Source organism: Chelonia mydas, chromosome 11, assembly GCF_015237465.2.
Source record: "Chelonia mydas isolate rCheMyd1 chromosome 11, rCheMyd1.pri.v2, whole genome shotgun sequence".
Lineage (NCBI taxonomy): Eukaryota > Metazoa > Chordata > Testudines > Cheloniidae > Chelonia > Chelonia mydas.
Genome location: NC_051251.2, coordinates 12,831,787 through 12,855,270, shown reverse-complemented (window position 1 = coordinate 12,855,270; position 23,484 = coordinate 12,831,787). Strand labels below are relative to the sequence as shown.

The following is a 23,484-nucleotide window of genomic DNA, read 5'->3' as shown; positions in this document are numbered from 1 at the left end:
AGCAAGATATTGGGGGGAAAATGGCTTAAAAAAAAAGCCAGACTGGTTTAAAAGAGAAATGAAAGCAGCAATACAAAATAATATAAATAACAAATGGAAAAAATGGAAAGTTGATAGCAATGGAAATATTTGGTAAGGGAAGGAAAAGGATACAAGGAGAAATCTATGGCCAGAAGAGTTAAGTACAATAGGAAAGAGTTTCTTAAGTATTTCAGGAACTGAAGAAGCCCTTATAATGGTACTGGCCCATTATTAGATGGAAATGGTAGAACTGTCGAGCAGAAAAGGCAGAAGTATACAGTACATATTTCCATTCTGGGAAAAATCAGATAATGTATTCATATCATATGATGAAATACTTTTCATTCCGACAATAACTAAAGAAGATGTTAAATAGTAGCGACTAACATCAGACAGTTTTAAATCAACATGTCCAGAAAACTTACACTCAAGTTTTTTAAAAGAGTTGCACTCAAGAGTTTTAAAAGAGTTGACTGAGGAGCTCACTTGACCATTAATGTTGATTTTTAATAAGTCCTAGAACACTGGAAAAGTTCCAGAAGACTGGAAAAGAGCTAATGTTGTGCCAATATATTAACAGGGTAAACAAGATGATCTGGGCAATTATAGGCCTGTCAGCCTGACATAATTCCTGGGCAAAACAATAGAATGGCTTATATGAGACTCAGTTAATAAAGAATTGAAGGAGGGTAATATAACTAATGCCAGTCAACATGGGTTGATGGAAGAAAGATCCTATCAAAGTAACCTGATGGGTTTTTTTTTTAATGAGATTACAAGTTTGGTTGATATAGATAACAAAGTTGTTATAATATACTTAGACTTCTTTAACACATTTGACTTGGTACCACACAGCATTTTTATTAAGAAACTAGAACAAAACAAAATCACCAGTGGCATATATTAAATGGATTAAAAACTGGGTAATTAATGGGAATCGACTGGTGGGTTTCTAGTGGGTTCCCTCAGGGATCAATTCTTGGCCCTACGCTACTTATCATTTTTATCAGTGATCTGAAATAAAATGTAAAATTATCACTGATAAAGTTTGAAGATGACCCAACATTGAGGATGGACAGGTCACTCATACAGAGCGATTTGGACCATATAGTAATCTGGGAGCAAGCAATACTGCCAAATGTAATGCCACCCATCTAGGAACAAAGAGTGTAGGCTGTACTTACAGGATGGGGGACTCTATCCTGGGAAGCAGTGCTTCTGAAAAAGACTTGGGGATCCTGATGGATAAGCATCAGAATATAAACTTGCTGTGCAATACTGGCTAACAAAGCTAATGAGATCTTTGAATGTATAAACAGGGGACTGTCAAGTAGGAGTAGGGAGGTTATATTGCCTTTACATTTGGAAGTGGTGCAATTCTTCTGGAATACTGTGTCCATTTCTGGTGTCCACAGTTCAAGAAGGATGTTGAAACATTGGAGAATGTTCTGAGACGAACCATGAGAATGATTAAGGATTGGAAAACCTATTTTACAGTGGTAAACTCAAGGAACTCAATCCATGTAGCTTATCAAAGAGAAGGTTGAGTATCTACATGGGGAAGAGAAATATTATAACAGAGCGTTCTTCTTTCTAGCAGACAAAATATAACAAGATCCAATGGCTGGAAATTACAACTAGACAAATTTAGACTAAAAATAAACTGGACAAATTTTAGACTAAAATTACCTTTAATAAGTAATAAAATTTTGAACAGTCAGGGCAGTGGATTCTCCATCACTGAAAATTTTAAAATCAAAATTGGAGCTTTCCCTAAAAGATATGCTCCAGTAAAACCACAGCTATTGGATTTCAAATAGAAATTAATTCAGGGAAATCCTATAGCCCATGCTATGCAGGAGATGATCACAGTGGTCTCTTCTGGCCTTAAAATTGAGGAGTCTATCAATTACTATTGGTGTTATGAGATTCCCCCTGCTACAGAATTCTCCTGGTCTATTATGATGATGTTGCCAACACATCTGAATTGTGTACAGATTAATGTCACACACTTTTCTTTTCCTTGCCAAATATCTGAACACAGAGATACAGTGTTATGACTAGATATCTACTCATCCAGCTATACAAGAACTTTAAAGGCATTTCGTACGTTGCAAACTGCACACAACAGTCATAGAGCTAGGAGACAAAGATGTTGTCAGTTGTATTGCTGTGGGTTAGCAGTGGCCTTCACTGGTCAGCTGTGTTTATCACATGTAGTCTGTTCTTTAAGTATAGCTTTGGGTTCTTATTACAGATCCCATATGCTTTATATTCTGCTTTAAGGTGGAAGTACAAATTAGAAAGTGTTGGCCCAGAGTCAACAAGAGTCCAAGGCTGTGTGTTTAGGTTGATCACATCACAGTGGGCCGGTGCAGTTTAAGAACATAAGAAAATGATGCATTTGGACTCTGAAAAGTAATAGGGCTAGAGGATGGTGGCTGACTGCACATCTTGTCAGATCATCATCACTAGTTTTGGCCTTAGAGAAAGACATGCAGTTTGACTTCCTAACTGAAGAAAGAGCTCCGTGCTACTGAATTGGAATGAAAACAGAAAAAACAAAGTTTAGAAACAAAATTAAAAAAAAAATCTGTTTTAGATTACGTGAAATGCTCTGTTTTGATTAAATTGAAACATTGTTCCAATTCTGACATCTAAAAATATATATAAATTTCAAAACGAAAAATCAGAATGCTTCGTTTCCAATATTTTTAAAACAAAATTTCATTGAAATGGACATATTCTCACAGAAAGTTTTGATGCTGATGAAATTCCATTTTCTGGTGGAAACATGTTTCATAAAAATATTTGGACCAGCTCTAATTGTTATCTGAGGCTCCAATCCAGCAAGGCACGTAAGTGGTCCCATTGAAGGCAGTTGGGGGGTTTCACAGTCTGGCTCACCCCCATCACTGAAGTAAGTTCAGTTCCCTTGTGCCAGGATAGGTGTTCCCTTTTGGCCAATTAAGAGGACAGGGCAGCACCTGAGGGTTAAAGGATCAGGGAGAGACAGAAGGAAGTCTCTGGGAAAAGCAACAGAGCGCTGTCTGCAGGCCCTCCCTGGAAAGGAAGAGGAATTATCAGAAAGCCAGCAGAGGAGCTAGCCTGCTGACTTTTCAAGAGCCAAAGCCAGAGCCAGAAGGCTGAAAAGAGCTGAGGGCTAGGAAGCCAATGGAGGGGATAGCCAGCCATCCTTCCTGGGCCAGAAAGTCATGGCTGGAGAGGGCTGAAGGCTCAGAGCAACAGAGGGAGATGTCTGCTGGCTCTCAGAGTTGGAGAGCTGAAGCTAGAGGGCCAGAAGGCTGGGAGTGAGGCATCATGAGGGATCCTGGAGTCGTACAGAAGGGCTGAGGCATGGTGAGGAATTGGGTGCTGTACTGGAAATCTGGGGCATGGTAAAATAACACTGGGGCTCTATTCAATGTTCTCTCTGGACTCGGGTTGTGGGACTTGGTTGGGTCTTGTTTCATTATGGTTTAGATGCATGGGACTTTTTAAATAAATGAACCCCACAAGGGCCATTCGTACTCAGAAAGACAGCTTGGGGAGTCTGAAGGAGGGAAACTGAGGCAGGTGTGCTTGTCATGCCTCAGACTGCCACCAGAGGATGCTCCAGACAGGCACTGCCCTGTGACAGGTGGCTACTCTTGTGCATAAAGTTAAGCATGGGCCAAAATTGATAGCAATTGCACAGTGTGATCTGATAGCTGAGTTCCTATTATTATTATTTATTTTTGTAGAGCCTCATTCATGGACCAGGACCCCATTGTACTCGGCTCTCTTGATGGGAGGCCTTTAAGGCACCAGGAATGCCAGAAATAATGCCTAGCTTCTTGTTAGTAAGAGCTTGTGCTTCTATTCTGCTATACATGGCAGTGAATATTGACCTCTTCTTTGTCATATGTTGCATTTCCTGCCTCATACTGAGAGCAGTGGCTCCTGCAGTTCCTTCACCATCTCAGATTATGTATTAACAGGCCCAAATGCTTGACATTTAGGCTTTGTTGTGGTTGCAGCTTGCGTGCGTATGTTTGGAAAAGAGCTGAGATGCTGCCTGTCTTTTCTTTTCAAGCTCTGAAGATTTCAAGGGTATATCTACACTGTAACATAAGCCCTTGATCCTGGGCTCCAAGCTAACCCCCCTTGCGTCTACACTGCAATTGCACTAACCCAGGGCTCAGAAGCAGGGTCCCAGGACCTTGCAGGGCTGGAGGATCCAAGCTCAAGTTAAGCCAGGAACCAGGAGCCAAGCCTTATTGCTTTGCAGTGTAGACGCAGCCTCCCAGAAGGGGTCCAGGGAGTCAGCCGAATGTAAGAACATAAGAATGGCCATACTGGGTCATCCAAAGGTCCATCTAGCCCAGGATCCTGTCTTCTGACAGTGGTTAATGCCAGGTGCTTCAGAGAAAATGAACAGAACAGGTAATCAACAAGTGATCCAACCCTGTTGCTCATTCCCAGCTTCTGGCAAACAGAGGCTAGGGACACCATCCCTGCCCATCCTGGCTAATAGCCATCAATGGACCTATCCTCAATGAATTATCTAGTTCTTTTTTGAACCCTGTTAGAGTCTTGGCCTTTCCAACATCCTTAGGCAAAGAGTTCCACAGGCTGACTGTGCATTGTGTGAAGAAATACTTCCTTTTGTTTGTTTTAAACCTGCTGCCTATTAATTTCATTAGGTGACCCCCTAATTCTTGTGCTATGAGAAGTAAATAACACTTCCTTATTTACTTTCGCCACAACAGTCATGATTTTATAGACCTCAATCATACCCCCCCTTAGTCCTCTCTTTTCCAAGCTGAAAAGTCTCAGTCTTATTAATCTCTCCTCAGACGGAAGCTGTTCCATACCCCTCATCATTTTTGTTGCCCTTTTCTGTACCTTTTCCAATTCCAAAGTCTCTTTTTTGAGATGGGGCGACCACATCTGCACGCAGTATTCAAGATGTGGGCGTGCCATGGATTGACATAGAGGCAATATGATATTTTCTGTCTTATTATCTATCCCTTTCCTAATGATTCCCAGCATTCTTTTGACTGCTGCTGCACATGGAGTGGATGTTTTCAGAGAACTATTCACAATGATTCCAAGATCTCTTTCGTGAGTGGTAACAGCTCATTTAGATCATTTTATTCGTGCAGTTGGGATTATGTTTTCCAATGTGCATTACTTTGCACTTATCAGCATTGAATTTCATCTGCCATTTTGTTGCCTAGTCCTGCGCACCACCTTTCAGGAAGGATGTGGACAAATTGGAGAAAGTCCAGAGAAGAGCAACAAAAATGATTAAAGGTCTAGAAAACATGACCTATGAGGAAAGATTTAAAAAACTGGGGTTCTTTAATCTGGAGAAGAGAAGACTGAGAGGGGACATGATCATTGTTTTCAAGTACCTAAAAGGTTGTTACAAGGAGGAGGGTGAAAACTGATTCTCCTTAACCTCTGAGGATAGGACAAGAAGCAATGGGCTTCAATTGCAGCAAGGGAAGTTTAGATTGGACATTAGGAAAAACTTCCTGTCAGGGTGGTTAAGCACTGGAACAAATGGCCTACAGAGGTTGTGGAATCTCCATTGTTGGAGGCTTTTAAGAACCGATTAGACAAACGCCTGTCATGAATGGTCTAGTTATTACTTGGGTCTGGTCTCCACTACAGACCTATCTTGGTATAACTACGTCACTTGGGAGTGTGAAAAATCCACAACCTAGCCCCCCGTGTAGGCAGCGCTATGTTGGTGGAAGAGTTTCTCCCACCGACACTGCTACTGCCTCTTGGGGAGGTGGACTGACTAAGCCAACAGACTTAGAGTATTTTCATTAAAGCACTACAGCGGCATCAATACAGCTGTGCCAAAGAAGCATTTTAAGTGTAGACATGCCCCAACTCCTGCCTTGAGTGCAGGGGCTGGATTGGATGACATATGGAGGTCCCTTCCAGTTCTACACTTCTGTGAGTCTGTGACTAGAGCTTCTAGCTACAGCAATACAAATAATAAATACAAACCTACTTACAGTTCGCCACTGAGGGGTGCTCATCACCTTTCTCTTTCATTTTCTAGCTTGCGAAGATGGATATAGGCTTGAAAATGAGATGTGTGTGAGGTATAGTAATCTCTGTTTCTTAACCTAACCCCCTTTTCCCCACCCACTCCCAAAATTGCTTTGGTAACATGTTGTCACAACTAAGGCTCAGATGTTTAAAACTCATAGTTCTTTCATGTTACAGGTGCCCGTTCGGCTTAGGGGGATTGAACTGTAGAAACCGTAAGTATGGAACTTCTTGTCCTTTCACGTTATTCTTCATGAGGGCACAAATGGCTCTTCTATTTCTGATATGTTTTCAGCCTGAACTGCAATCAGAGTGCTTTGTTCTTCTACTTAGCGGGGCAGAATTTTCCTTGGATCAGTCAGCACTAATGAGAAATTCTTATACTTTTTATAAAATAGAACTCTTACACAATGCTAGAAAGTTGGAGTAGTAAGTTTTATTGCTGACCCAGGTGTGGTCATTTGCTTAACATTAAAGCTGGTCAGAAAATTCCAACATTTTGGGTGGAAAAAAGTCCCAAATTGGGCCAAAATTTGAAATTTCAAAATTTTTCTCATAACAGAAATTCAAAAATCATTTGATTTGAAAGCATCATATAGTTTCATTTAATAATCTCAAAACATTAATAATGTAATTTAATCTAATCTAAATGTCTAAACAAAATGAAACGAACAAGAAAGTCGTAACAAATCATTTCAAAATTTCACCATTGAACATTTTGTTGAGATCTTCTTGTTCCTGCAATAAGTTTCAGTTTTGATCAAACTGAATTTTCCGATGGAAGATGTTCCATCCATTTTTTCGATCAGCTCTACTCAACATTATTACACAAATGACTTCTTGGAGGCCTCCTCTGCACACGTATAGACCCACAGACTTTAAGGTCAGAAGGGACCATTGTGGTCATCTGGTCTGACCTTCTGCACATTGCAGGCCACAGAACCTCCCCCACGCACTCCTGTAACAGACCCATAACCTCTGGCTGAGTTACTGAAGTCATCAAATCATGGTTTAAAGACTTCAACTTATAGAGAATTCACCATTTACACTAGTTTAAACCTGCAGGGGACCCGTGCCCCATGCTGCGGAGGAAGTGAAAAAGTACAGTCTATCATGAGCTGATCACTGCTGCTTAAAGATGATCTGAAGTGAATTGGCAGACTTTTCGTTGCACGCCTCTCATATTTTCATAAGTACAAACTGTCCCAAAACGGGGACCTGTTTTTCCATGTCTAACAGTTCCCATTTTTCTACTCTGTCCTCCAAAACTCCACAGCTCCAGGTAAATCTACCTGACATAATTTAATGTCCTATTTGATAATTATTGAACAAGAGAAGATAATTCCTAATCCTTTTGTCTGATGGATATGTAGCTATATACCTGTATACTCACTTAAATATTTACAAGCATGTTATCATTTCTCAGTGAGTGAGGTCTCCTGTGTCTCTTGTGTTTAGCGTATCAGCTAATCACCGTGGTGATTGCAGCTGCGGGAGGGGGACTTCTGCTTATCCTGGGGATAGCACTGATCATCACTTGCTGCCGGTAGGTATCATAAACCAGATGCCAAATCCTGTGTTATTGATGTTAATGGATTATACAGGACTTCGTGCCTCACCTCTAGAGCTGACAGGCCAAACATGCAGAGAACAAAACCTAGTGTAAACAATATATTTAGTAAAAAGAAAAGGAGGACTTGTGGCACCTTAGAGACTAACAAATTTATCTGAGCATAAGCTTTCGTGAGCTACAGCTCACTTCATCGGATGCATCTGATGAAGTGAGCTGTAGCTCACGAAAGCTTATGCTCAGATAAATTTGTTAGTCTCTAAGGTGCCACAAGACCTCTTTTTCTTTTTGCAGATACAGACTAACACAGCTGCTACTCTGAAATATATTTAGTGGAGATACCAAGGGATCTATTGTACTTACACTTTGGGGAAAATCTTTTTTTTTTCCCAGGAGCCAGCCCAAGTAACTCAGCTGATTGCTGGGAATCATGTTCATTGGGATGGGGAGATAAAGGAATCCTGCCTGCTCCGAGCCATGGAGCAGCAAAGGAGCTGCCTTGCAAAGGCAACTCCAGCTGAGATGAAAGAAACAATTTATGCAATAGAAAAGACTAGAGGATTTTGGGTAGTGGGTAATGCTCTGGTCACCCCCAAACCCCAGCCCAGCCCCACTGCTCAGACACCCTGTTCGTGGCCATGTAGGAAGGTTCTGCAGAGCTGGATTCCATATCACACATGAAGTGCAGGCCTCTACATGTTCTTACAAGTGCTGCCTCTCTTTGGCACCACAAAATTACCCTGGCCAGGAGGCCTTCTGTACCTATGGACTGGGAGCAACATTTAATTTGTGCCAGGGCTGAGCCCCAGCACCTCTGGGCTTGGCAGTTCATAGCCCCGGCACCTCTGGGCTTGGCAGTTCATAGCCCCGGCACCTCTGGGCTTGGCAGTTCATAGCCCCGGCACCTCTGGGCTTGCCGCGTCAGTTATGAAAGTAAAAAAATTGCTTGAAGCCCAGTATCTAAAGGCTTGAGCCCCAGCACGTCTTTCATTGCAAATTAAGCACCGAATGAGAGGCAGGATTTACCCCATAGTTAAATAGAATTATACTCAATGTATTTAATATAGCACTTTACAATATTAATTAAAACTGTACCACACTTTTGTGAAGTAGACAAGTATTATGATACCAGTTCTGTAGATGGGTAACATGATTGTGTCAGGGGCACCTAGCAAGTCAGTGGTATAGCAAAGAACAGAACCCAGGTGTCCTGACTCCTTGTCTTCATATCTAGGAACAAGATCACCTCCCTTCCTTAAGTAGACTATCCACGCAGTAGCATATATGTTCAGCACTGGGATATCACCCTCTTTGGGAACACAGTTTTGGATCTAAATCTCCTCCAAAGGAGATTCTCGTAAGATACAGTAGATTGGTGGGTTGTTTGGGGGAGGGATGTTTTTGAGATTCAGGGGGTTCAGACCAGCTGCCTAGGGCATTGGTCCAAGCAGTTTCATTATACCTGCAAAATATGTCTATTCAAATGTACAGAAACTTGAGGAGCTTGATTCCCACATTTTCTGTGACCTTTCCCTGACTTTTGACACTTCCATGACTCTTCTGTGAACTAAGTTACATCAATTCACTGATTTTTAAGGCCAAACAGGACCATTATGATAACCTAATCTGGTCTCCTGTGTAAAACAAGCCATAGACTCTCACCCAATGATTCCTGCATCCAGCCCGTAACTTGTATTTGAGCTAAAGCGCATCTCTTTTAGAAAGACAGACAGTCCTTATGTAAAGACTTCAAGTGATGGAGAATCCACCACATCACTGGGTAGGTTGTTCCAGTGGTTAATTACCCTCACTGTTAAGTCATTCCTGCCTTAGTCACAAGGTTTGGGCTTGTCTGCACTGGGGATTCCAACCAAGTGTGCACCAGTGCAAACCCTGACTGTGAAGAAGAAAAGCTGCAATTTTTACACTAGTGCAGCTTATTCCAGGGATAAGCTGCATTGGAGAAAACTGGAGTTTTCTTCACCTACAGTCTGGGTTCACACCACTGGAATGTGTTACCTAAGGAGGTGGTGGAATCTCCTTCCTTTGAGGTTTTTAAGGTCAGCTTGACAAAGCCCTGGCTGGGATGCTTTAGTTGGGGATTGGTCCTGCTTTGAGCAGGGGTTCGGACTAGATGACCTCCTGAGGTCCCTTCCAACCCTGATATTCTATGAGTCTATGATTCACTGCCTGGAATCAGGGCAAATCTCCTTAGATCAGGTCACCGTAACAAGACAGCAAGGTCAGTTTTGGCTTTTAACTTTTTTTTTTTTTAACAGGAAGAATAAGAATGACATAAGTAAACTCATCTTCAAGAGTGGGGATTTCCAAATGTCGCCATATGCCGAGTACCCCAAGAATCCTCGAGCACAGGAGTGGGGCAGAGAGACCATAGAAATGCAAGAAAACGGAAGCACTAAAAACCTGCTGCAGATGACGGATGTATATTATTCGGTATCTATTCCTGGGTTCCATCTATACTGTCTCTTTTGTCTGATGGTCCAGAGATATTATATCCTTTGCTACGTGAGATGTGGACGCATGGCATGTAAGACAAAAAGACAAAAGCAAATGCCTGAGGTTATGAATAGAGTTTTGGGAGTCTTGCGGGCACAGTTTCTGAGCCTGCAAACCATTACTCATGTGAGTAAATCTAATGTAGTCAATGTGGTTGCTCATGTGAGTAAATGCTGAAGGATCAGGCCCATATTTTACAATGATGTTGTCCAGTGATATAAGAGGACTATGAGCATTACTTTGTTTTGATTTGCATTTTATTTGCAAGGTAAATTTAAGTTTTTCCAGAGCACATTTATTGGGATATACCATAGCAATGGAATTGACTCTTGTCCCTGCTCTCAGAAAGCAAAAGCATCTTGGAAATTGAGGGGTTTCCCAAACTTTTCTGAAGTCCTTTATGATAACCAGTAAACAGGACGGTGAGTTTTTGCAGGTGGTTGGTACAGGGCCTGCACAGGTGCATTGTACAGGAATGACGAGCCTCACAACAGGATCAAACAATGGTTTCATGCTACTCAATGGCACTTCTCACTGTGAGTAAGGATTCCACAGTCTAAGCGTTACGAAGCAAAGATCCTGCTGGTATCCAGATGGTACCCAATAATTTACTATGGTGACTCAGCAGAGTTGTCTCTAAATGGAACTTTTTTCAGAGGCTTCCATGTGGCATTAGCTTCTCTTTGAAAGCAGAGCTGCTAACATCTTTCTGGGCTCCCTAAGAGGGGTATTCCCACAGCACACTGTGCTGATGTATTAGCGCTCTTCAGGTGCGTAGCGCCTCCCTTTGCATTCACAGTGACTGAGGAAGTGTTTGCTAAACCCTGATAGTTTCCAGATTCTCTCCCCTCTTAATTACCAGGTGCAAAGGCTAACAACAGTGGTTTGAGCTAACCAGCGGTTTGGGCCTGTATCACTTTGTCGATCGAGAGTTAGCCAAACAATTGCACTTGTATACACATGGTGGTAATAGAGATAAATGTTCACAGTGTATTAATGAGCCTCACAGAGTCCCGCTATTCCACTGCTCTGAGAGTGCGCATCATGGAATCAGAGATCAAGTCTAGGCACGTCCCCGTTGCTTGAGATATTTAAAATTAGACTGAACAAACAACTAAAAGCCCTAGAAAATAGCAAGTAACAATCCTGAAATAGCAGGTGGGATGGATCTGAGAGATCATCTCAAACGACGACATTTCCTTGTAGCCACTGAAATAACTGTATTCAATCATTGCTTAAAATTATGGTCCAGATCCTCAGCTGATGTAAATCAACATTTTGTTCCCTTTGAAGCACCTGGCATTGGCCACTGTCGGAAGACAGGATACTGGGCTAGATGGACCTTTGGTCTGACCCAGTATGGCCATTCTTATGTAACATAGCTCCATTGACTTCACTGAAGCGATGCTAATTTACATCAGCTAAATAAATGCCTGAAATTAAAGGGAACTCAGACAAGAACAAAAAAAACAAACAAATTCAGGTGTTTGTCTGTTTCATCGCTTGAGTCTGGAGAAAGAAAAGATTTTAAGGCTACATTTGAAATAGGAATCAGGCCTCAGAATAAGAGCCTTTTCTTTTCTTTTTTATACTATAGGCAACTGGCCTAAGAAACGCTGAACTGGAAAGAAATGGACTTTATCCTCCTTACACTGGTTTACCTGGATCCCGACATTCATGCATCTACCCTGGACAATATAACCCATCCTTTATTAGTGACGAAACCAGACGAAGAGACTATTTTTAACATAATTGTGTGGGAGTGGAAGATCAACATAGATACGTGTCCTTGTTTACCAGGTACACTCTGTCACATGACAGTTCAGCCGATATCAGTCTTAATCTTCACATACAGGAAAGACTTTGAACTCAAAAGAACACGGAGCATTGCTGCCTTGAAAATGCATTTGTAGTTGTTGAGTAGCGAAGACGGAGGGGAAGAATGAGCCAATATGCAAATCTGTAAAAGACCCAGGTGGAAGTATAAGGAAGCTTAACGTGCGTGCTCCACTTTTATGTTCGCCATTGACGTCACATAACATGAATTTGTTAATAGATCAGTACAGACAAATTGTTGCCCATACTCTAAAATTGATACCACTAGGGAGTGTTTTGTTTACAGATATTGTAAAATTACAGATATTGATCTGACTACTGTGTGTTTCCTCTTGGCCAACTTTTATGCAAAGATACACTGTGTGCTCTTTTTGGGTAGGAAGTGTATGTTCATTTCAGACCCTTCTCTGCCTTTCCCTGGTTTGATCTGCTTCCTATGCAACAAGGGAGCTGGGGTGCCCACTAAATATTATTTGTCTTTATTGGTGTGTCATTCTGTCAAATGTCTCAGCGCTTAACTAAGCACTGCATCTGGCAATGATGGCTGAATTCATAGGTTGACATTTTCAAAGGAGTATGGGGGATTTAGCCACACTGTCTTAATTTTAGTGGGAAAAGGTATAGCTAATCCCTTGCACTGCTTTGAAAATCTCCTTTGTGTTTGGAAATGTCTGCACGTGACAGTGTATTGTCCACTGATCTGCAATGTTGTTCAAAGCTTGTATTATTATATTGTGGTAAGTCACCATAGCAACCTCCAGCAGGGATTTAAATGCTTTTTAAAAGCAGCAAGATCAGATAAAGTATTCATTAATGGAGCAATAAATTACAACATAGAATTGTTGAGGTAGATCGCATTGCTTTGCAGAAAATGTGTGTAGCCATAATGAACTTCAGGGAGAAAGTGGGCGAGAACAGAAGTATTATAGCCCTGGTTGGATTTATGTACCATGAATTTTAGACTTTGCATTGGATCCAGACAGCCACAGCTCCCATGATTTCAATGGGCATTGCAGAGCTACTCAGCACATCAGAAAATCAGGCCTGTTGTGGCCAGATGCATTTGACGGTGGGAGCAGCACAAGGCTTTGGATCACAAAAAAACTGTTAAGGACTTCCATCTGTCTTCTCTGTGTCAGTCCTATTAGCTGGCAATTCGCACTGGATTGACAGTTAGTCACTGCAAATGGAGCTGGTCGGGAATTTGTGACATTTTGACCCAAAAAATTCAACATTTTTACTAAAAAGCATTTTTTACAAGCTTATTGTATAGTCTGTGATTCTAGAAAATTTGAATGATCAACAACAAATTTGCCTGAAAAACTACAAAATATTTGTTATGAAGGTCTTTCTGCATTTTTCAATAGGGTCTAAACTTCACAATTGTTTCATTCTTGAAAAACTCTGAACTTGTTTCTCCCATCCTGTTTGGTAATACTATGTAGCTTCCCTGAACATACGTATTTTTGAAGATATCGCATTTGGCTGTTGTAAAAATGTCTGTTGATCGTTGATGAAGAAGCTCCAAATTGATAATTTATTACATTCCTAACTAAGGGTCTGATCCAAAGCTCTCTGACTTCACTCTGTGCAGGGTTGGGTGCTTGGTGAAGATCACGTTAATCAAATACTCTTAGATTTTGTCTTCACTGCAAAGTGAACTCAAATTATAACTCAAGTTGGCCCTAGCTCAATGCCCTTCCACACACACAAATCCTTAACTCGAGTTAACTGATCTGAGGTGGGGTATAAACTAAACTCAAATCCGCTATTAACATAATCTCTTTGCAGTGTGGATGCAGGCTAGTTCCACTCTAGTGCCACTAATCTTACAGTGCTTTCCCACAATTCCTCCTGCGTTCTCAGAAAAGGCTGACAAGTTCTCCCACAATACATGGGAAAGAATTTATAGAGTGGCTTTGCTTACTGCAGCGCTTAACAATGAAACGTGCCCTTAGAATTCTTAGTGCCACATATGAATGAGTACAGCATGAGTGTGGATGCAGGAACTTGAGTGCTATATGCCAGAGTGGCTGCTCTCACTCTGGCTAGGCTAAATCTAGAGCAGTAACTGCAGTGAAGGTCACATGAGTTAACTCTATAGTGAAGACAGACCCTCAATTAACTGACACTTAATAGTGTTTAAGAGTCCTGTGGCACCTTATATAAGGTGCCACAGGACTCTTTGCCGCTTTTACAGATCCAGACTAACACGGCTGCCCCTCTGATACTTAATACTGTTTGTTTACCATAGAGCCTGTGATCCTAAAGAGTCTTGCCCAGCACTCAGCAAGTTGTTGTGTCCCATCTCAAGTGTGAACAGACACACAAGTAAGATTCAGTACTAGGCATTAGTTCTTCTTTGAGTGCAGTGTCCCTGTGGGTGCTCTACTTCAGGTGTGCTTAAGCCATTGATTGGAGATTTTTGGTAGCAGCATCTGCTTGGTCCGCATATGTACCCCACACTCCTCCTGTCCCACACAGAAACTATATGAGGCCGTGCAGACGAACCACCCTCAGTTCCTTCTCAAGCACCTGCGGCCTGAGACAGAGTCTACAATTGTGCCTGTTCTCTACTTGTATTCAGAATTTAGTTTGTTGGTTAATAGGTAGTGTTTGTAGTTGTTGGAACAGCTCTTTCTTTCTTTCTTTCTTTCTTTCTTTCTTTCTTTCTTTCTTTCTTTCTTTCTTTCTTTCTTTCTTTCTTTCTTTCTTTCTTTCTTTCTTTCAACAAAAAAGTTTAAAATATTATTTAAAACATTTTTGTTCATATATATAGTTAGTGTTGAGTCCCGTTCCCCCCTTCAGTAGGGATCAATTTGTTATTAATTTTCTTGGGATTGTTAGGCTTCCTGGGATTTAAAAAGTATTTCTCTTGTCATGAGGCTATTCTAGTCATCAACTGGATTACCTGTTGGAATTGAAAACATTGGGTCTTTCTATGAACTGCATTAGGCTATAACTTAGCAGTAATAACAGCCTTTCACATACCCATAAGGGGTTTTTCGCTCTTTGCTCATCCAGCCATGGTAAGATTCCTAAGAGGTTTGTCGAATCTCTACCCACAAATCAGAGACTCTACTCCTAGCTGGGACCTGAACCTAGTCCTGTATTGCCTTATGAAGTACCCCTTTGAACCACTAGGTACTTGTTCTTTATTAGATCGATCAGTGAAGACATTCTTCTTGATAGCTATAACTTCTGCCCAAACGGTCAGAGAATTGGGGGTTTTAATGGTGGACCATCCCCCCCTACCCCACCCCAGTTATGGTATTCTTTACAGAGAAAGTATCTCTGTGGGCCCATCCCAGATTTTTACCTAAAATGTCCTCAGAATTTCTTATTAATCAAACCATCAATCGCCTGGTTTGTTTGTTTTCCCCCAGCACCACATTGGACTAGTCAAGAAGCCATGTTGCATACTCTAGATGTTGGGAAAGCATTAGCTTTTTATTTAGATAGGACCAAACCTTTTAGAAGGTCTCCTAGACTATTTGTGTCCATTGCAGACAGAAACAAGTGTTCGGTTATTTCAAAACAGAAGTTATCAAAGTGAATCTCTGATGTATTACAGTCTATTATGACAAAACTCAGATTCAGCCCCCTTCAAGAGTGATGGTACATTCCACTAGAGTACTTTCTCCTTCTACAGTCTGGCTTAAGGATGTGTCAATTGTAGACATCTGTGGAGCGCGACATGACCCTCGGCACCTACCTTTTCTAATCACTGTGCCTTGGTGTCTGCTGCAAGATCAGAGGTGGCTGTAGGCGATGCAGTTCTCTCTTCTGTATTGGACCCTGGTCCAAACCTCTCACTTTCTTAGGGGTGTACTGCTCTGACATCCCCTGAAGTGGCGCACCCACAGGGACACTACTTGAGGAAGAAGGAGAGGTTACTCACCTTGTGCAGTAACTGTAGTTCTTCGACATGTGTGTCCCTATGGGTGCTCCACTACCCGCCCTCCTTCCCCTTGGCTTTGGAGTCTCCTTTGTGGGACTTGCGGTGGAGAAGGAACTGAGGGTGGTTCACCCAGCGGCCCCATGTAGGCTTAGTGCCGGGGTACAAGGATGTGTGGGGCACATATATGGGCCGAAAGGGTGCTGCTATCAAAAACCTCTGATCAAAGGCGCAGGTGCAACTGAAGTGGAGCACCCACAGGAACATACATCTCAAAGAACTCCAGTTGCTGACCTAGGTGAGTAACCCCTCCTTCTCTGTACTTCATGGCAGTAGGTTTCAGACCCCTGTTCATGCCTTGTCCCTTGCTCTTGAGATTGCGAGATAAGAGAGGTGCGAGATAAGAGAGGTGCGAGATAAGAGAGGTGTGTATCTGAGGAGACATTTGCTGAAGTGTGATCCGTAGTGTGTAAATACAGCACTTAACTGCGCACTCTGCTTTTTATGTTACTGCTGCAAGCAATAGGCAGAAGTAACAATGTGATTGTGCACCAATATTCTCAGTGATGCAGGGTCAGCATCCCCTGTTCTTCCCACCCTGCTTAGGCTTTTGATCTTGCCTTGAACTTCATGCCTACCTTGTGCAGGCTCAAGGCCAGAGATGGTAATATTTAACGTATCTCAAGTCTGAACAAGCAGGCGGTGTGATTCTTGCATAATCTGCTCCTGCCTAAGGAGCTCTACTTAAAGGAAAACTCTAGTGATTAGTTATAATACACAAAACAGCTTAATAGATAAACGTAACTGGCTAGAAAGTATTACAGCAGAAAAGGAGCTGATGGTTATAGTGGATCACAAATTAAACATGAGCCAACAATGTGTTGCAGTTGTAAAAAAGACAAATAACATTCTGGTATATGTTAACCACTCTGCTGTGCACTGATGAGACCTCATATGGAGTACTGTGCCCATTTCCGGGTGCCACACTTTAGGAAAGATGTGGACAAATGGAGGAGAGTCTGGAGGAGAGCAACAAAAATGATAAAAGGTTTAGAAAACCAGACCTATAAGGAAAGGTTAAAAAACTGGGTATGTTTAGTGTTGAGAAAAGAAGACTGAGGAGGGACCTGATAACAGCAGTCAGATAGGGCTGTTATAAAGAAGACAGTGATCAATTGTTCTCCTTGTCCACTGAAGGTAGGACAAGAAATAATGGGCTTAGTCTGCAGCAAGGGAGATTTAGGTTACATGATTGGAAAAACTGTCTAACTACAAGGATATTAGAGAGACAAAGTGGGTGAGGTAATATCTTTTGTTGGACCAACTTCTGTTGGTGAGAGAGACAAGCTTTCGAACCACACTGAGTTCTTTGGGTCTGGGAAAAGATACTCCCAGCATCAGAGCAAAATGCAAGTGGAACAGATTGTTTAGCATAAGTAGTTAGTACATATGTTAAGGAACCATTCAACGTAGAGTGGCCTGTTAACAAAAAGAGGGGTTAGTGGGTTACAAATTATTGTAATAAACAATAAATCCAGTGTCTCACTTCAGTCCATGTTTTTTAGGGTCTAGCAGAGTAATGAATATAAGCTCCCCGGCTCATCTTTTGAAAGTGTTGTGCAGGTTTCCTTTGAGGATGAGGACTGAAAGGTCACGTTGCTTTGTGAAAAGTGTTCACCCACAGGTGACTGGGTGTTTTTGTCTTTTATCATTTTCCTGTGTGAATTCATTTGAGAGCGTAGTGGTTGCCTGGTTTCACCCACATAGTTGTTGTTGGGGCAGTTAGTGCACTGGATGAGGTACCATCATATGTTGTGATAGGCATGTGTAGGATCTGTGGATTTTGAAAGGTGTGTTGTGAGGGTGTTGATCATTGTAACAGTGGAGGGATAGGTAAGCACTGGAATAGGTTACCAAGGGAGGCTGTGGAATCCCTGCCACTGGCGGTGTTTAAGAACAGGTTCGACAAACACCTGTCAGGAATGGTCTAGGTTTAGTTGGTTCTGCTCATTGCAGAGGATGGACTAGAGGACCTCTGAAGATCCCTTCCAGTCCTACACATCCATGATTTTATGATAAAGGATCTAAACTTTCAATATAGCTGTTAGAAACCCCTGGCACTTTAATCAGTATTTCCATTCAGTGAATGGTGCTTTTGCCCCCCTCGCTGGGGGCTGCTGTCTTCGTGCTACATCCCATCATAGGCTTATCTGATGATACAAATGAGGGACTTGATCCTCCAGCCCTCACACAAGTAGCCTTTAGGCATCTAATCCTGCAAAGTTCTCAGTTCCTAATGATTCACTAAGAGTTAAGGAGGCCCAATCGCTCACAGGAGTTGAGCTCTATATGAGCAGTCCCACTGAAGTTAGTGGGACTACCTGGGTGAGTAAGGGCTGCAGGACCAGTACCTAGAACTGAAAGGATCACTCCAACTTTGGATCACTAAACAGTCTAATTGTTAACTTTCAGAGTAGCAGCTGTGTTAGTCTGTATTTGCAAAAAGAAAAGGAGTACTTGTGGCACCTTAGAGACTAACAAATTTATTTGAGCATAAGCTTTCGTGAGCTACAGCTTATGCTCAAATAAATGTGTTAGTCTCTAAGGTGCCACAAGTACTCCTTTTCTAATTGTTAACTTCATTTTAATGTCTTTGTTTCTAAACCCTCGTTTGGGTGCATACCTGCAGCTTGTAATCATGTGAACAGTCCCATTAAAATCAGCGGGATTACCTGAATCATAGAAATGTAGGACTGCGAGAGACCTCAAGAGTGTTTCTCAATGACCAGTCCATGGACCAGCACTGTTCCCCAAGATCTCTCTGACACACTGTAGGAAGGCAGCAAGCTAGTTCCTGGTAGCAAAAAGGTTGAGAAACATTGATTCTAGTCCATGGGTAATGGCTGCAGGATTTTTCCAGAAAGAACTCTTATCTTTATTTTATTGAACCTTTGTACATAGCACAGCAGGTAGAGATAAGAAAATATTTTTTTACACTAGCGTTTATCCTTTAAAGACACCACATGCTTTCAGACTGGTACCTAAATGAACTCTTCGGCTCATAGAGCTACTGTACGTTCTGTCTTGGTTGGAAATGGAAACATCGCTTTTTCTCACAGCAACATTTAGGAAAATTTGCAATGGTTATCTGCAGCCAGGGTGAAATCTACCCTGTGTAAACAGTCAGCATGCAACCTATGCCTCATACAATTCCGACTTAAACTCTACTTAGAGAATTTAAGTGGGACTTAGTGCATAGGGCTGGTGGTGGCTCTCTGCACAAGGGTGAATTTCACTTTTTGTGTGAAATTCTTCAGAATACCAGTGCTATCAAAAATGTCCCCCATGAAGCAAGCCACTTCGAAGCCAGTCTTTCTGATTGCTGATCCCCTCAAACACAGTATGCGGAGAATATAATTTTCCAATTTTTGCCACATACCGACACAATCCTAACTCTGCTAATGCAGAGAATGCTAGTTGGGTGCAATGCACCTTAGTGTTTAGTGCTATAAATGCAACAGCTAGAGTCCGTCCTGATCATCACTACATGTGACGTGGATATGATACATTTTTTTCATTGTTCGCTTCAATTAAAAACAAAACACTAATCCTGTCTATTTCTATCTACCGCATCTATTTCTATCTCGCTATCACCTTGGTATCTAAGCCCCATATACTAATGGTACATTGTTTGTTATTCCTATCTGTAGGTATGGAAGTGTTCCAGATGATAAACCATTCCTCCTCTTTACCCTCAGCCCCTAGGGCAATGTTTTCAAACTTTGGCACCTTATGTTAAGCTAAATCCATAGACACACAGCTAAATCAAGGTAGCCTGGTTTTTCCAATGGTTATGTTTCCTAATTTTAGGTACCGGAAATTGAACATTTAGGCCACTCTTAATACTGCTTCCATGTGTCACGGCCGCCATTCTCCTGAGCAAGGAGGGATGGATAGAACTCCATTCAGAGTATTTCAGTATTGCTGATTAAAAGGCTACAAGTGATTCAGCAAGATGAGGTTTATCCCATCTCCATTTATGCATCCACCATAAATTTAGCATGTTGCGTCTGCAGGTCTCCTAGCCCCTGCTGGCATGCAGAGCAAGAGACCAGGAGCAGGCATCGAAGCTAGGTCAGCTTGCTTGGCCGATCATAGCAGAACCAGGCCAACAGGCAGCCTTGTACGTGGGGTGTTGAGTCACTTTTGAAAAAGTACCAACTTTGTTACTTGGTAGGAAAAGCTGTCTATGTGGTTGGGGTTTTTTTATGGTGACTTATCAATTGTTTTGACACTGCTGTGCCCGAGGGGCTTTTATGGGCTGAATGCCCCCAATAGCCAGGTTCAGAGGGACAGCCAACTTGAGATGAATAGAACAGCAAAATTTGGCCTGGCTATTGGGGGCGTTCAAGACCCACCACTAAATTTGAGGGGGGACTTGATTGCTTTGTTGGTGTGATTTGCTTCTACCCTCTGGTCTGCAGTAGAACGTGGCAATGTGCGAACAGAACTTCAAAGCTTTAAACAGGGCCGTAACCAGAACAAAGAGCAGAACTGTCAATGCAGTTTGCCCTGTGCCCCTTAATACATTAAGCAACACTGAGGCAATTCATCCTTGTTCTGTTGCCACATTTCCTGTAAAGTTCTGACACCCCTGTCTAATGCCATCACACTCCACCCCTCCTAGCCCCGACAGGGCTCAGCACTGCAGGTGCATTTGCCTGAGGTATCAGGAGCAAAATACATTTAAAAATCCTGTACTGATGCATCTAAATAGGAACTTCTTCCCTTATTATATGTATTTCTCCTGCAGTATTCCACCGGACTTTCCCCGAGCACTATGATCAAATGTAGTGGGTTTGGCCATTACTTTAGTACTTTATAGGGATTCCTTCCCAGCACTTGTCAGTTCCAGTCTCTTTTCCAAATTTATCTGGATTCCTCATTCCTTCTAGTCAATGTTTAATCTTCAGATTTCTTCCTTAAAATCAAAAGAAACAGATACATTTTACTTAAATGTTCTTCTTTCTGTGCTATTTGTGCTTCTTAGCAGACCCAGGACCTAATCCAACTTCCATTAAAGTCAATGGGAACACACTCCCACTGATTTTAATGGGTGTTTGATTCAAGCCTCAATTCACGCCAACTTCAGGATGAATTGTGCTTCACTGCATGCATTACTTCAACTCTGGCCATTTGTATGATTATTTACCACCTTTAATATTGTGTTTAATTTTAAAACGTGTACTTAATATTGTAGCAAACCCTGTAGTATGTGAGCTTGTGCATATGTTATTTTTCAAGATCTGGAGCACCTTCTTAAAGAGAGAATGAATGAGAATTTCGTACATTGTTTTAGGTGGGGAAACCTTTAATAATTGAGCAACATTTCTTCTATACGAAGGCCTTCTAGGGCTAAAGATGGTGTTTCCTGTATTGAGAAACCACTGGCCAATTTAATCTCAAATGCTCCATTGGAAATAAGAACACAGAGCATGCCAATGTTGATGGGCTGTGTCTAATATACTGTGTGTGTCTTGTAAAGTTTCACAGAGCCAAATAAATCATATTTATTTTTTCATTGCCCTGAATCCACAAAGGTCCAATGCAGGACAAAGACCCATAATGATGCGAGAAAATGAGCCAAAACAATAAGCCAAAAAGAAGAAATAAATGGCTCAGCCAGTTTAATTATTTGGCTTTTTTGTTGTAAAAACCTTGCTCCAAGTGGGGCAATAATTATTTCATGTGTGATGCGTGGAATTTGGGTTCAACCTGAGGGATATCCCTAATGATGAGGGAGACCTGAGAAGTATTGGCCTGATATTCTTTTGAAGTAGTAATTAAATGGTGAGGTCCTGGAGTGCCTATTCTGGCAAAACTCTAATTGAAATCAATGGGAGCTTTGTTAAAGTAATAAGTGAAGGGTGTGGCCCACAGGTCTGAAAACTACAACAGTGAGCTGTGGGAAAGTCCTATGGAATGTAACAGAAAAGGATAACTTTTCTTGAACAATCCTACAAAATTTGATAGAGAATTGTATCCCTGCTATACAATCATGTAGAATGGTTAAAGAAGAACTTACAAGAAGGATATCTTCCCTTATTAACTTACAGGAAGGATATTCTCCCTTATTAAATGGTTTAGGTTTTTAGAGGAAATTTTTAGAGGAAACCTATTGGTTTCATCCCTGTTAAATTCTCTAGGACTTTTTCTTAAGACAAAGCAAACATGATACACGAATCATTACTACTGCTGGAGTAGTCTTCAGAATTGCATCAGTAAAGTTCACCTTCAGCAAAGTCTGTTGCAAAAGGCAAAGATGTGACATTTGTTTATGTTTCTATTATTAAAATGAATGTACAGTCAGTAGACCTGCTTTATGTCTTTTACATTGTTCTGGATTTCCCTTCTCATATCTCTGAATGTTAGCTTCTGAGTAGTTTTTTAATTAATTTTCCAAACCAGTGTTATTTAAAGTTGTATCATATTTGCAACCTCCACTAATTATACAGCACTGTAGTAGCAAAGTATAATTTTTAAGGATTGGATTATTTTTATACCTGCATCCAGTACAATTATGTCTGGCGTTCTAGTCAGCATCATAAAAGAATACAATAAAACTATTAATATTATGACTCTGGTCTTGTATTTTGAATAACATTTAATGGGCATGTTGAAGGCTTTCTGGGTAGGGAAAAAGTATCTAATGATAGAAGATGATCCTGAGAGCAATTTCCACTGGGGACTGTGGTAGGTTTTGAGTGGCAATACTTTCGTGTGTTGCTGAGTCCATTCCCAAGCTACATGGTTTTTCCAAAGTTGGTATAAAGGCCACGCAGTAGAGGCCTAGTTAGGAATAAAATCCCAGTGATATCCTGTTAATGCCCAAAAGTTCCACAAGGCTGCAGCCTCTTCGGCAGAGGCAATGCTCGGACAGCACCTGCCTTTTTCTGTGCAAAGGTCCTTCCCCATCTTGTCAAGGTGATTCCTAAGAAAGAAACTTTGAGTGGCCATTAGTTGTGCTTCGGTAGGGTTACACTTTAAGGAGCTGTAAGAGCTCATCCAGTCTCTCTAGATCGTCTTCTTTCATCCGAGTTACTAGACAGATGTCATCTACATACTGAAACACAAGAGAAAGTTGGGAAAATCATGATAACACCTGCTCCAGCTGGGCATGGAGTATCGTGGGAGTGTTATGATATCCCTGGGGTAATCTTTCCCCAGTGAACTGGACCGCCTGGAAGGTAAATGCAAACCTGTACTGTGACGCTCTGACTAGCAGTAAAGCCCAAAAGCCATTACCTATATCCAGGACTGTAAACCACACAGCCTTGGGGGAAAATGACTTACTTAAATCTGGCATTTTAGCTATTGTGGTTGTATAGGAAGGTGTGGCCTGATTGAGGTGCCTGTAATCAATGGTAAGGCATGAGGAGCCGTCTGGCTTCTGGATGAGCCAGAAAGGTAAATAAGCAGTTGATGTATATCTGTGAAGAACTCCTTGCTCTAAACGGGATGCCATAGGAACATGTATAGGGGGTTAGCTTTATCCAGGAAGGGGTGCTGTCTTTGTGCAGGCACGTCT

General features: G+C 41.6%; 1 protein-coding gene across 6 annotated transcripts in view; it reads left to right on the top strand.

Annotated features, from left to right (window-relative positions):
• The window catches only part of HEG1 (heart development protein with EGF like domains 1), a 96,645-nt gene extending 74,111 nt beyond the window's left edge, over positions 1 to 22,534 (top strand). For 5 of the 6 annotated variants that reach the window (XM_043525182.1, XM_043525183.1, XM_043525181.1 and 2 more), the window contains 5 exons: positions 6,086 to 6,128; positions 6,253 to 6,290; positions 7,534 to 7,621; positions 9,925 to 10,099; positions 11,760 to 22,534. In XM_043525182.1, the coding sequence (XP_043381117.1) occupies positions 6,086 to 6,128; positions 6,253 to 6,290; positions 7,534 to 7,621; positions 9,925 to 10,099; positions 11,760 to 11,909 (494 nt within the window). In that variant the 3' untranslated portion in view covers positions 11,910 to 22,534. Of the gene's footprint in view, positions 1 to 6,085; positions 6,129 to 6,252; positions 6,291 to 7,533; positions 7,622 to 9,924; positions 10,194 to 11,759 lie in introns of all 6 variants that reach the window. The other variant, XM_043525180.1, reaches the window with a different exon arrangement.
• The last annotated feature ends 950 nt before the right edge of the window (positions 22,535 to 23,484 follow it).